Here is a 13,309-nt window from a genome sequence, read left to right as displayed (position 1 = left end):
ACTGAAATCTAGGTAAATTAGATCCACTGCGTTTCCTTTATCTAAAAAATCGGTTACTTTCTCAAAGAAGGAGATCGGGTAGATTTGGCACGATCTACCTTTTGTAAAACCGTGTTGTATTTTGTCCCATTTACCATTGACTTCAAATGTCCTTAACTTCAAAAATTTTTCCAAGATCTTGCATACTACAGATATCAAATTAACAGGCCTGTAGATACCCAGATCGCTTTTCCCCCCCCCTTTCTTAAAAATAGGAACTATGTTAGCAATTCTCCAATCATACAGTACAACTCCTGAGTTTACAGATTCATTAAAAATTCTTGCTAATGGGCTTGCAATTTCGGGTGCCAATTCCTTTAATATTCTTGGATGAAGATTATCTGCCCCCCCCCCATTTAGTCCCATTAAGCTGTTCGAGTTTCACTTCAACCTCAGATATGGTAATATCTACCTCCATATCCTCATTCCCATTTGTCATGCTACCATTTCCCTAAGATCCTCTTTAGCCTTATTAAAGACTGAGGCAAAGTATTTGTTTAGATATTGGGCATCTATCTGGTATTCCCTAGCCAGCCAGTTCAGACTCTGTATTTAGAGATTAAGGTAAATAGCCTTCCTTGAAGAAAAATACATGATCCTGGCTCCTTTCATATTCAGCAGTTCACTTTAATAAGTTAAGACTCAACAGAAGTATATAGATAAGTTTAATATTTACCTACAGCCACACCTGATACACAAAGTATGATCCTTCCTTCTCAGCCACCGCACACACAGCTCAGTTTATATTGCAGTGGCACTTAGCCATAACTATGAGAAAGGAAGTTATGATGCAAGGTAGGAGTGGTACAGTAGGAAATACTGTATAATTGTTAAGATTATTCTGGTTCTAAATAAAGGACAGCCCTTCTTCCTTTTAATTGTATTGCAGGATAATAGAACTCTCGACCTTTAATCCAAAAGACACAGTAGTCTATACTCTCTAAATTAGGTTAAATTCTCATTGAAGAGATACATGTTCCACTTTCAGAGAGATAAAAACTTGTTTTCTATAAATACAGGGAAACAGTAAAGAGGAAGCTTTTTTAAGGGTCGAGAACAGTGAAGACAGTCTGATTTTGGAACACCACAACGTAGAGAAAGTACACGATGAATACACTGATTTTTGCTATTTTAAGTTTTCTTCCCCCACATCAGTGACACTGAGAAGTAGCTGGAGACTGTGTGACCAAAACCCATGGACTTAATTTCCCTAGCAAAATACAGTTATAATTGTAACACAATGTGCCCCGCCTACTTCACAGATGACAATTTGTGTATTCCAGCAAATCTCTTTCAAAATCTCAAGTGCGTCTATACATCTAAACAGTAGTGATCCATAATTATAGCTTAGATACTACCTTCATCACGATGAAGTGAGCTGTAGCTCACGAAAGCTTATGCTCTAATAAATTTGTTAGTCTCTAAGGTGCCACAAGTACTCCTTTTCTTTTTACCTTCATCACAAGCTCTCTTTTTCTGCATCATCTAATTTGGCCATATTAAATTTTCCGAAGTTTGTCAATCTAGAATTGTTTAAATGCGTTAAACCACATTAGTTTCCTAGTCTGTTCTTTACTTATGCTACTCCCAGGAAGGACAAGAGGTAGGAACCCATTAAAGGGCCATTTACCAAAGCTGTAGTCAAAACTTTGAACTACTCTACTCTGATCAAATATGAGCATTGGGATGCATGTGACCAAGCATAACAGAAAAAGGCATTCTTCCTTTTATTGTCAGCTCTTGAACTGAGCAATTTACAAGAATCTTGAACTCAGAAGCACTCGGTTATTAAAAATGTATTCTATTAGAATATGTACAACAGAACATGCAGGCCAGACTATCTATAAAGCAGGACATTAGGAAAAGCGCAGTTCAAATAAAACTTCAAACATGAACATTTTCCCTTGGTACTCCGTGAAAGTATTTAGCCAAAAGTTATACCTACATAACTGTGGTACTTCAGTTTTGTATCTGAATTTACAACCAAGCATACCTCGGATCAAGGCTATCTTTTAAGGGTGATTATATTTTTGGACCACCCACAACCGTAATATCAGTATGGAAAGCCAAATGTTTAACCTGAACTGGGGTTTGTAACTGTTTCAAAGCACTTTTTATAAGTGTTCTATTTTCAGATTTTAAGAGTTACACTGGCTATGTGATACAGAGAATAAGGGTTTGTCTATATGCAGTTTTGTAATAGTTTAAATAAATTGGTAGAAAGAGTGATTTAGTTAAATTAATGTTATCCCCTAGTATAGATGCAGATATTGGCATAAAGGGGTCTTACATTGCTACAGTTCGTTTCAATGAAGCTTGACTGAATCCAACATAACTGAATTCAATCAACATAACTGAATCCACACTAGGGGGCTGAACCAATTTGATTAAAATTAGTTTTTCTACTAATTTAGTTAAATCAGTGCAAAAAACCTGGGTGTAAACAAACCCTACATGTTCCTGAGATTGTATGACAGAACATACAACTCTTTTCACAATGACATCTATACTTGGAACTCCCTTCCTGCACATGTTCCCCAAGAGTCCACTAACCACTTCTGCATGTCCTCTTAGTGACAACTAGTCAGCCATTTTGTAGCCTTAACACTTAAAAACCTAACTAAAAACGGATGGCATGAAGGTTTGATCTTCGGTCACTGTTTGAACTGTACAGTCTGTCTAAATAAGAACTCAATACTCCTACTGAAGTCAAAGAAAGACAGACAGACCAGTCCTTTGGATCATATGCCCCTTCTGGCAGACCCTGCATTGCTCAACCCAGTCTGTGTTCAATCCTATCATGCAGTCAGGGTTCAAAGAGCAATTAATATACTTTTCATCCGTACAAACTCAATACCCCTCCATTTCTAAAAACAGATACTGCACTCTAAAACAGAAGGATCTAACTTACTCAACACAAGCAAAGAAGTTTGCAGATGCCTCTCGCCTCCCTCTGTTAAGTACTGCAACATACTCTGCATGGAACAAATGACATCTAAGGATAACGAATGGAGTTATGAAAGCAACAGCCATATGCCTGAACGGTCTTGCTCTTCTCAGCTGACATCAAACTCATAAGGAGTCTGTGTTTTTTTTTTTTTTAAACAAAAACACAACACTGTTCCTGAAGCTCAACTGCCACGCCACTTCCACTGAAATCAGTGGTGCTGTTATGTCAACAGCCTTCCTGGATGGCAACTGGCCAGCAGAAAGGCTTTCAAAGAGTTCCTGTGGGATGCTATTGTAAAAAAACTCAATTGTTCTCACTGGCCTTTCTAGGCACACATGTTCCCGCAATGAAAAAAAGAGCTAAATGTTTCTCAGTGTCCATAGCAAATGAATAAAGTTCCATACCAGCTGTGATCTGTACATAAACTTTATTTCAGGAAGCCCAGTGGTGAGATGGCAGCACATTTAACCCAATGCTTCCTCTGAGGAGACCAGACTATCATGGAGAGGTGGCAACTGTACCACACACACTTTGCTATTTGCTGGTGAGGGCCAGCTCTAGGCTTTTTGCCATCCCAAGCAAAAAATTTGCCACCCCAAGCTCCGAGCACGCAACTGCACAAGCAAAAAAAAAGGTGGCCAGAATGCCACCCCTAGAATTGTGCCACCCCAAGCATGTGCTTGCTTTGCTGGGGCCTAGAGCCGGTCCTGTTGCTAGCTAACTGATGTCTGTGATACTACAGGGGGTTTAAAATATTTACTTTTCTCTTTTCCATCTCACACTTAGAAATCACACGGATAAGAAAAGATGACTGATGCTTCTGCCTCAAGCAACAGCAATACCTATAACCCAAAACCACACGTAACTCTAGCCCATAAATCATAGCAAGGTCAGGTGGCTATGGGGAAAAGTTTAGACTTACAGAAAGAGTCCTTTTAAAAACGTTAAAATGTATTACTGGCACGCAAAACCTTAAATTAGTGAATAAATGAAGACTCGGCACACCACTTCTGAAAGGTTGCCGACCCCTGCCCTAGCCCCACAACGGCAATTAGAGCAGAATAAGGCCGATGCGGAGTGCTTTAGAAAATCCTACTTTTAATGTTTAAAACATGCTACTCACTACACAAGCAGTAGCAAGGTCCGAAAGTCTCTATTAGTCCCTCCTCTATGAGCTACAATGAAACACAACCTCTTCCAACACCCACATTTCAGCTATATTTAAAAAAAAATTAAAAATGATTTTGAAGACAAAGGAAATCAGACCATTTATCAGAACACTGGACAGGAAATCAGGAGACCACAGTTCTCCCTCCAAGCTTTGCCAATGACATGTTTTGTGACAATGGGAAAGCCACTTAAAAAGGGACACAATTTGAATTTTTGTAAATGCATCAATATATTTTTAAATCAATTAATTTTCCATTGGAGCACTATTTAAATAGATTGAAAAAAAAAAAATTCTTTATTGAATGTCAGGACAAATTCCTGAGGATATTCTGCACCAAAAAAATTAAAATTCTGCAAATTTTATTTGTCAAATAAATGTGGAGGCTCCAGCATGGCATTGGGGAGCACAGGCTACTGGCTGCACAGAGGTGGGAGATCACTGTGTAGCTCCCCTCCGGGACATGGACTCGGCGGTGAGGCTGCACCCAACCCTGACACAGCACAAGGACAGAGCCTGGCTGCCTGAAACATACTGCTGGGGAGGGTCAAATGACCGCTCTTGTGGCTATCCTGTCAGAAAGTCATTTTTCTGCAGGGGAGCAAAGAAATCTGAAGGAACAAATTCTGCGCATATGCAGTGGTGCAGAATTCCTCAAGGAGCATTTCTTGTTGTTTTGATGTGTGTCTTTCGGACCTGAGAGCAGCACTTCTCCCTTTCCTTTCTCTGAGCAAAGCCTGCTTGTTGCCTGTTCTCTTTCAGTTTTAGATCTGTTTCTGCTGGTACAGGTGAACACCTCCTTCTGGGGCCTGGGAAGGAGTGGGCATGATCAACAATCTAGTGAAACTGACAGACAAAAAGCTTGCAAATACACAATGTAAACAAACTAAAAGATTTCTCTCTAATCTTTCAGTTATAATGATTTTAGACACTATTTGTAGCAATAGGTACAAAAAGTTTTCATATGGAAGTGGGATTTTCAAATTGACAGCACCCTCTAAGGTCTCTACCTCAGCTGCACCACCTGTAAAGTGATATAGCACTTACTCCACTCCCCTCCCATCCCCACCCCAACTGTTCACAAAGTGCTTTGAGATCTTCAGATTAAGAGCTGATTACTACTACTTAGAGTGATTACTACTTTCACATCCTCTGTTCACCAAAATAGGCATTACTGAACCACTCTTGACAAGAAGTGCAGCTAGTGAAAAAATTCACAAAACACAAGGATTGTTTCAGAGAGTAATACTGAGAATCTCCATTCCCTCTGTTTTTACCTTGGGGGTGGAGTGACAAAGCAATGTATTAAAACCAAACAAAGCTCATTTGATAATATATCTAAAGAAACACAACCTCATTGCTTAAACACAGTAGGTACCCGGGCACCAAGAAACTGACAGATAATTCCAGAAACTCTCCCTTAAAACTCAGCTCAAGAGAACTGTTAACTTTAGTTTTGCACTACTACAGCAAAACAGAGTAAGAGTCTAAATTTAAATATAAATTATGTGCTTAGTAGTTAACCTCACAGAATTGAGGAATCAAGGCTGAAGAAAAATTCTTAAACTTGATAAAATGAAGATGTGCCATTTTAAATGGATCTCAAAAGTATCAGAACTAGCTACAAGGTTGAATGTCTTACAGGAGGAGCGTAAGGGGAGCACTCAATAGAAAGCTGATTTGAAACCTCTTTTCAGCCCCACCCAGTCAGTCATGGTTCGAATCTGCTCAGAGGCAGAGTCCAGAATACAACTGGCTCAAGGTTCCCCTAGCATCCGTATATCAACAACCACAAAACCCTGCTGTTGTGCGCATGGAGAAGATACGATTATGTCAGACAATGACATTTTAATGACACTTGTGTGTGGCCAAAAAAAGGAAACTGATGTACACGAGTGTCCCAGTTAGTATGACTCCCAGGAGCGGGAGTGAGCAGCTGAGAGATTTATTCCCAGCTCTTCCACTGACTTGCTGCATGATCTTGGGCAAGTCACTTTGCTCTTCTATCTTAAATTTCCCTTTATACAACTCCTCGATCCACAGCAAAGAGTTCTAAATAAACTAACTCAAACAACTGCACCGAACAACTCAAAACATTAACATATCAGAAGCTTTTCAAGCCTTTGGATGGGAGAGCATCCCTATTATTTATTCCATTTCAGACACTATACAGTATAATCTAACTGGATCTCTCCCACAGAAGCTTTTCCACATCAGTTTCATGTTATCAAAAAACTTTAAAAAAAGTGCCTAGTAACTGTTCTAAAACACTGGGGGAAGACCAGGTTAAATCCATTCACGTATGTTTTATTCTCATAAAATTGATGTTATAAGTATTAAAACTGAGACGACGACAACAACAAAAATCAAGGAAAATTTTCTCTTTTCTTAAATGGCTCCCACAACACACTTACCTCAGCCTAGTTGTGTCACCTACACACAACCCTCTAGCAAAAGGGCCTCTTCCTGCTAATCCGCGTTAGAACCTATACCGCGAGTGGTTCTGTAATGTAGAACCAATGGATACAGAAGTATCTACTCAAATACCTGGCATAGCTACCTCACACTGATAAAAATAGAAGAGGGAGTGAGGAATGATGAGTTATATCCAGTTGCCATATAAAGAAAAAACAACATTCTTGATACTAACATCACTAAAAAAAGAAACTGGAGATTTCTAAACACATGTGCAAAACTGGCTTTGCACTAAATATTACTGTAGCACTATTAGTAACTATGAAACAAGTGGTGATGTCATTGGTGTTACTAATTTTAAACCGATTACAGGACTAACAACAACAAAAACATCGGTGATTAACAGCACAATAGGAATTGGTTTCTACCTTTTAATATTTCTGGTAACAAGGAATCCTCATGGATTACAGCAAGAGCATCATTTGCCTAAAATTCTCATCCAAGTGACAGAACTAGCTATTCTACACCATCTGCAATTCTCCCACATTCCAAAAGTTTGGAATTTTCCTCAAACAGGTGAGCAACAGTGGCTAAAAGCATCATATAAAAATATGACTATTTCACATGACACCAAAGAACTCTGTTGACAGTTACACACTATACCATCTTGACATCAAACAAAAGGCCCTGCCTCAAGCTCCTTAATCATCTCTTACTCAGGCAAAACTCCCAATAAGTTCAGAAAGAGGTTTACCTGAATAAAAAAGTAAGTAAGGAGAGTTAAAACAGGGCTTTAAGACAGTAATGCTGTGAAAGAGCAAAGAGTAGGATGGCTTAATGTGCTCGTGACCTCATGAATGTGAACACCTTCCAGACTATTAAATAACCCTCTCTTCGATACTAGAACTGACATTTGTGTCCATTCCCAGGGTAACAAAGGAACCCTCCAACCTCTTCCGCAGGGAGGTCACAGATGTGAGGAAATAAAGTTACTTCCCTTCCTCCTGATGCTATAACAGCCAAGCCAAGAAAGCCACTCTAACCAAGTCATTTTTGCAGTGCGTCCCACCTCCTTATTCACAGGGCCTTCCTTTTAAAGAGAGACAAGACCCTGTCCCTATTGAACAGGCTCAGCAAGCCCAGTGGCATGCATTGTGGAGATCCCCCAGGCAGACTGCTAACAAAGAGAGCTGGTAAACAAACCTGGAAAGCATTTTAAAGCCAACTTATCATCATCATCAATTTGAAATGAACACTGGGCACAGTGCCACTTTAAGACACCAGAATGAGGATAAACAAATACGTTATCTCCATTGTACCTGCCTCTATTAAAACTCCATTGACATCCATGCAAATTAATCTAGCGTACAGCTCTTCAAACAGGACCTTCATTAATAAAGCAGAGATCTCATCTGGCAACAGCCACAGAGCAAAAGAAATGTTTTATATGAAGTGATAATCCCCACTTCTCCCCATCTGATCCTCCAGTGGATTGACCCATGCAACAGTAACAGGAAACCCACAAGGCATTCACAGTCTGAATGAATTACTGATGAATTGACGGATCAGGAGAAAAACCATAATAAGTGATTTCCCAGGACTTCCACAGACTGATCTAGTGGGGGAGGGGGGTGGAGGGAAAATACAGATCACTTGTGATGAAAGCACTTAAAGAAACTGACGTACTGAACAAATTGTAATATACTACAAAATACAGATTTCAGGTGAATATTTTCTGGGAGAATAGGGTTGTTTGTAAAGAGGGACAACACAAATAAGTTTTATTTAAAAATTGTTTCACAAATTGAATAGGAAGTTTTTGATCAATGGACAAAAAAAGCCCATTGTTTTAACAAAAAACTGCTGAACTATAGGCTTACAGGAAACCTAGTCAGACATTATTTACTGTCATGATTCACAACAACAAATCATGACAGCTCATGGTCTGTAAAATGTGATGCACACCCAAGGCACTGTAGAGAAAGAAGACCAGCAAAACATGTTCTCAGAATTATTCAGCATTCTATGCTAAATATCCCTGAAGTTAAGACCCTGAATACCATGTATTAAATGATTTTATGAAATAATATTTTGGTAACATTACTAAGTGACTTGCATTGGCTAAAATGTCCAGAATTATATTTAATAGTTATCCAATGTATACCATGCCCTTAAATTAGGAGGCAAAGCCCCTGCCCTGGAGTGCTTACAATATAAGCCCCAATCTGACAATCAAATTCATACTAAAGTCAACTGGGTGTCACAGACACAGAAGTCTGGCTGCGTGGATCCCGTTGCTCACGAAAGCTTATGCTCAAATAAATTTGTTAGTCTCTAAGGTGCCACAAGTACTCCTTTTCTCGTTGCAGGACTGGAGCCTAAATAAGCAACACACAGATGAAGGAAGGTGGTTCAGGGTGAACAAAAACAACGGTTTATCTGCATCATAGTGTAGACAGACATTTTTTCCCCCTTATCTAACATTAAGGTAGTGAATACTTACTGAAGATGCATAGGTCTGTAAATCCCAAGTAGTTAAAACCAGATTTTTTCATAATACAATCGAGGGAAGTATTTTAGTCAAAGAAAACTGCACTAGATGGATCACTGATCTGATTCAGTGTGGTAATTCCTATGTTACTATTCAATGGAACATCCAAGGGGCCCTTGAATGTTTATTTCTTTAGAGTGCTCTAGCCACTGGGCTATGACATACTCTGTGGTGAGGGCGCTCAGCCTGTCCTGCTGAAGGTGTTCCACTGTGGATAAATAATTAAAACAAAAAAAGTTATTTGTCGAGAGTGCGAATTACTCTAACCTCGGTGGAAGCCCTAACCACTAGGAGGTAGGCGATGCAGGGTCTTGTCCTCTTTCGCCAAAGACTTTAAATAATTAAAGTCGAGAACAGCTTCAACAGGAGAGACTTAGGGCGATCTACATCAAGATATCCCATAGCCTAGTGGTTAGAGCACTCTGAGAAGTGTGGGAGACCCTGTTCAATCCCTTGTCCCCCTCACGCAGAGCGGAGAATGGTCTCCCACATCCCAGGAGAGTGCTCTAACCACTGGGCTAAAACTTACAAGGCAGGCAGGGGCATTGCCTTCTCTGTGCACCACCTCTTCCTCTATTTTGCACTGAGTGAGGCAGGCACCTGGCTCATTCTCACAGAAACAAACTCTGGCTGCTAAGCAACTTCACCCCAGGAGAGGGATTCGCAGTTGTAGCACACAGGTGCCCAAGTCTGGGTTTCAACAAAGGCGCCTATATCCATGAGAAGGATAGACATTTGGACACACCCTTCTCATTGGCATCTCCCACTGGCTAGCTTAGCCAACTCCCCATCTAGTGTGCAGGCTTCTGTAGAGCACATTCTGAAGCACCTCTCTCCTCCATTTATCATATAGGGAGCCTAGCGCCTAACTCAGGATTAGCGGATCAGCGTTGTTCCTCAGATTATCTGGGTGCCTAAATGTTGGTCACTGCAATGCTCTGCATCACAACACCTAAGCCCATTTGTAGATCCAGACCTTAGAGCTATTATGACCAACAAGAATTTCAGACTGAATTGAAGCTTCTGCCTATAACAGAGTCTGCATTAGCTCCATCTGTGAAACCACCCACCCCTTCAGCAAAGCTATTTATCCAGCATACATAATGACGCAAGTTATTTCCCAACATCTACTCATCTTTATGGTAAGAATGCAAAACACACAAAGGGAACCAATTATGTTGCAGAAAGATATGCTATTTTAGAAAATGTGCTAGCTCTTCATTGCAACACAACAGCAGAAATCGCACTCCCACAAGCCTTCAACAGATGGAAGGTGAGACAATTTTATATGGATCATTTAATTCTCTGACTTTAATCCTGTCACTACTTCTGCATGCATTTCTAAGGTGCCATCAGTTTACCTGTACGTAGAGGTAATTCATTACACTCTTGCTATGTATGCATTGCACTGGCTGGGGCAGAAGAGAGTATGAGACTGGTGCCAGGGAGTTCGGTCAGATTGTTTTATTGGGGAAGGAAGGAAGATAAGATAGGGAAGAAGCAGAGGAAAATATAAAAGTTACCACAAAAGGAATTTAAAAAGGGGGCTGGGGGGAGAAGGGGTTGGAAGATGCTTAAGGATCACCTTATTTCTCACTCAGCAGCATGGATGAAGATATTTATGCCCATAAAGAGTCCCACCATCACACCAAGAAGGAGACCGCTCTCCTAAAGTGTTATGCTTAGTACATTTTGGTTCAATGTCATTCCTGGTTGCTATACATTTAAACAGACTCCAAAAATCTCATCATTTAAATATGATTTTTGCTGGTACAAAACAGTGTTAGTCATCCCCAATTCTGCAAATACACTTGTGAATAACATTATATACATGAATAATCCCACTGAGTTCAGTGGGTCTATGCAGCTGTGTAAAGTTACTCATAACACATAGTATTGGCCCTGATTTTGCAGGCACTTATAGAGCAAGGCCATATATGCATGGAACACACATGCACACTGCAATCTAAGATACTTATAGGGAAGCATGAATGGAGACTGCTTTAAGCAAGAGAATTCCCAACACATTTTATTTACTTGTAATCTGCCATTTTAAGAAATAACCAATAGAGCCCCAAATTAACCATTGTTGGTTAATACCAAATATTCAGAGATACTATTACTTCTCACTTGGCCCAACTGGAACATGGGGATTAAGGACCTCCCTCTTCCCACAGTCAGAGGTTTTGTGCCAAAAGCAAAACCTTTCCATCCCTTCATTCAGCTTCAACTGTATTCAGTTTAGGCCTTGCCTTCACTAGGAACAAAGATGAATTTTTAAACCCATGTTAGAACCATAGGTTAGACAGAGCACTTTATATTTTAAACACAAGTTAGCTGGTAGGGGTCAATTCTAAAGCATTAAAAACACATCTTTTTACCTAGCGTGGGCACACCTTTAGTAAACTACAAAAGTCTCTTGGCAATTCCTACCTCAGTGACAATGGGAGAATATCCTGAAAGTGGGCAAAACCAGTTTATTTTGTGAACATGGGCACTCACCCTCTTGGAGCTTGGGCGTTTTAAAGAGAAAACGGATGTGGAAAATCTCAGGGCTGCATCAGGGGTCTGTGTCTAGACAAATTTAGGAACTCCAATTCACTAAGAATTCTTCATGAATTTGTTACCTGGAACTTGCAAGCTCACACTGAATAAATTAGAGAGAACAAAACAATTTCGCTTATTCAGTCCCTCCTCCTGCCAAAGGAGCCAGTTCCATCCATAACGTCTATAATTCTCGCAGAGAAATAAACTCCACGTTCAGGGATTGTTGGGCATCTGAAGACGATTCAGACTGGCGGGTGGTTAAATCCTTAATAAAAAGTCAGGAGAACTTTCTAATGCAAGAAGAAATGGCGGGTGGGAGGAGTAAGGGAAGCGTATGGCAAACCCTTCCCTCCAAAGGCTAAACGCCACTGTCCCTTTAAGCGTGTGGAATGTTTCACCAACAACCTACCTGTTCCCCAGCAGTTCATGCCCCAGTGCACGGCGCAGCCCCCAACAAGCCCTGCCCCGCAAGCCTAGCGCCTACCAGGGCTCGCCACTCTTATAACTTGGATAATGTTTTTACTGCACAGTCCAAGAGACACAGACAAGGTTTTCCATCCGGAGGCCAAAAGACCAAAAACATCAAGACACTTGATCGTAGCCTTTGATAGGCCAAGAGACTACCGACACTTGATCCTAACCTGGGGCACTTTTCCCTACCAGGTTCGCCCTTCTCCCCCGGAGGGCTCGTTACACTGATCTCAGCGTGAAACCGGAGCGAGCAGAAGAGCTGTAAACACTGGAGATTAGAGGTGGGAGGAAAAATCCCACAACACAAACCAGCCCAGATTCGGGCCAAACGGAGGGCTAATCTGATGGTCTCCCCCAGCTCCTCCGTCTCTGCCTCTACACTGGCAGGATCCATTTTCCTCTTCCGATGTTTACTGACGCTATCAGACCCTTCCCTAGGAAAGGAGTCAGCCCCATTTAATGACCCGAGTCTCCAAGCAGCACCGCCCCATCGTACATACTGAACCGGGGGGCGAGGTACAAGCGGCTGATTCCCCTCCCCCGAAAACCGCCAAGTTACCATGAAGGTACCGAGAGACCCTGGAGTCAGGAGCAAAAGGCAATTTCCAGTCCGAGCCCGAGCTTCCCCCTCTTCCAACTTTCTCCACGAAACTCCCTCTGGCCTGACTCTGCCCGCGCTTGGCCCCAGCCCACGTTGGTGCCAACGAGTCACATTCGCTGATCGCGGCGCCCCCGAGACTGAACAATACGGGATGGGAGCAGAGTCCAGCCCCAGCCCCACGTGTCCCCCTTACCCCCCCCCATTGCCCGCCCACGCACCCCCCGTGTCCGCTTACTGCCCCCCCCCCGCTCCTTCCGGCCGGGACCCCTGACTCACCGGCATCATCTTGGAGCCGAACCGCATGGAGGCGGATGGTGCCGGGTCGCCCCGCCCGAGAGCGAGGAGACCACTGGCTGGGGCCTGGGGAGGCGGAGCGGCCTGCGGTGCCCGCCGCAGCGCACAGGGGGCCGGGCAGAGCTGGGAACCTGTTGCGAAGAGGAGCCCGGCCTGCGCCGCACTCAGCCGGATCCCCGCCGGGCCCGCTCACCCCCAGCGCCGCCGCTTTGTCTCCTCAGCGACCCGCTCTCCCCCGCCGCCGGCTCCACTCTCCGAAACTGACCCCAGCGC

The 13,309-nt window shown here is 42.2% G+C and overlaps 1 protein-coding gene across 5 annotated transcripts in view; it reads right to left on the bottom strand.

Moving 5' to 3' along the window:
- The window catches only part of TP53BP2 (tumor protein p53 binding protein 2), a 69,061-nt gene extending 55,752 nt beyond the window's left edge, over nucleotides 1–13,309 (bottom strand). The window contains exon 1 of one of the 5 annotated variants that reach the window (XM_038394364.2): nucleotides 13,019–13,309. In XM_038394364.2, coding sequence (XP_038250292.1) covers nucleotides 13,019–13,045 — 27 coding nt within the window. In that variant the 5' untranslated portion in view covers nucleotides 13,046–13,309. Of the gene's footprint in view, nucleotides 1–2,950; nucleotides 3,121–11,497; nucleotides 11,519–12,700; nucleotides 12,916–13,018 lie in introns of those variants that run through there. The other 4 variants (XM_038394365.2, XM_038394367.2, XM_043511712.1 and 1 more) reach the window with 4 other exon arrangements.

This window comes from Dermochelys coriacea, chromosome 3 (genome assembly GCF_009764565.3).
Source record: "Dermochelys coriacea isolate rDerCor1 chromosome 3, rDerCor1.pri.v4, whole genome shotgun sequence".
NCBI classification, from domain to species: domain Eukaryota; kingdom Metazoa; phylum Chordata; order Testudines; family Dermochelyidae; genus Dermochelys; species Dermochelys coriacea.
Note: the sequence above shows the minus strand (reverse complement) of the source record. Positions and strands in the feature narration are given on the sequence as shown.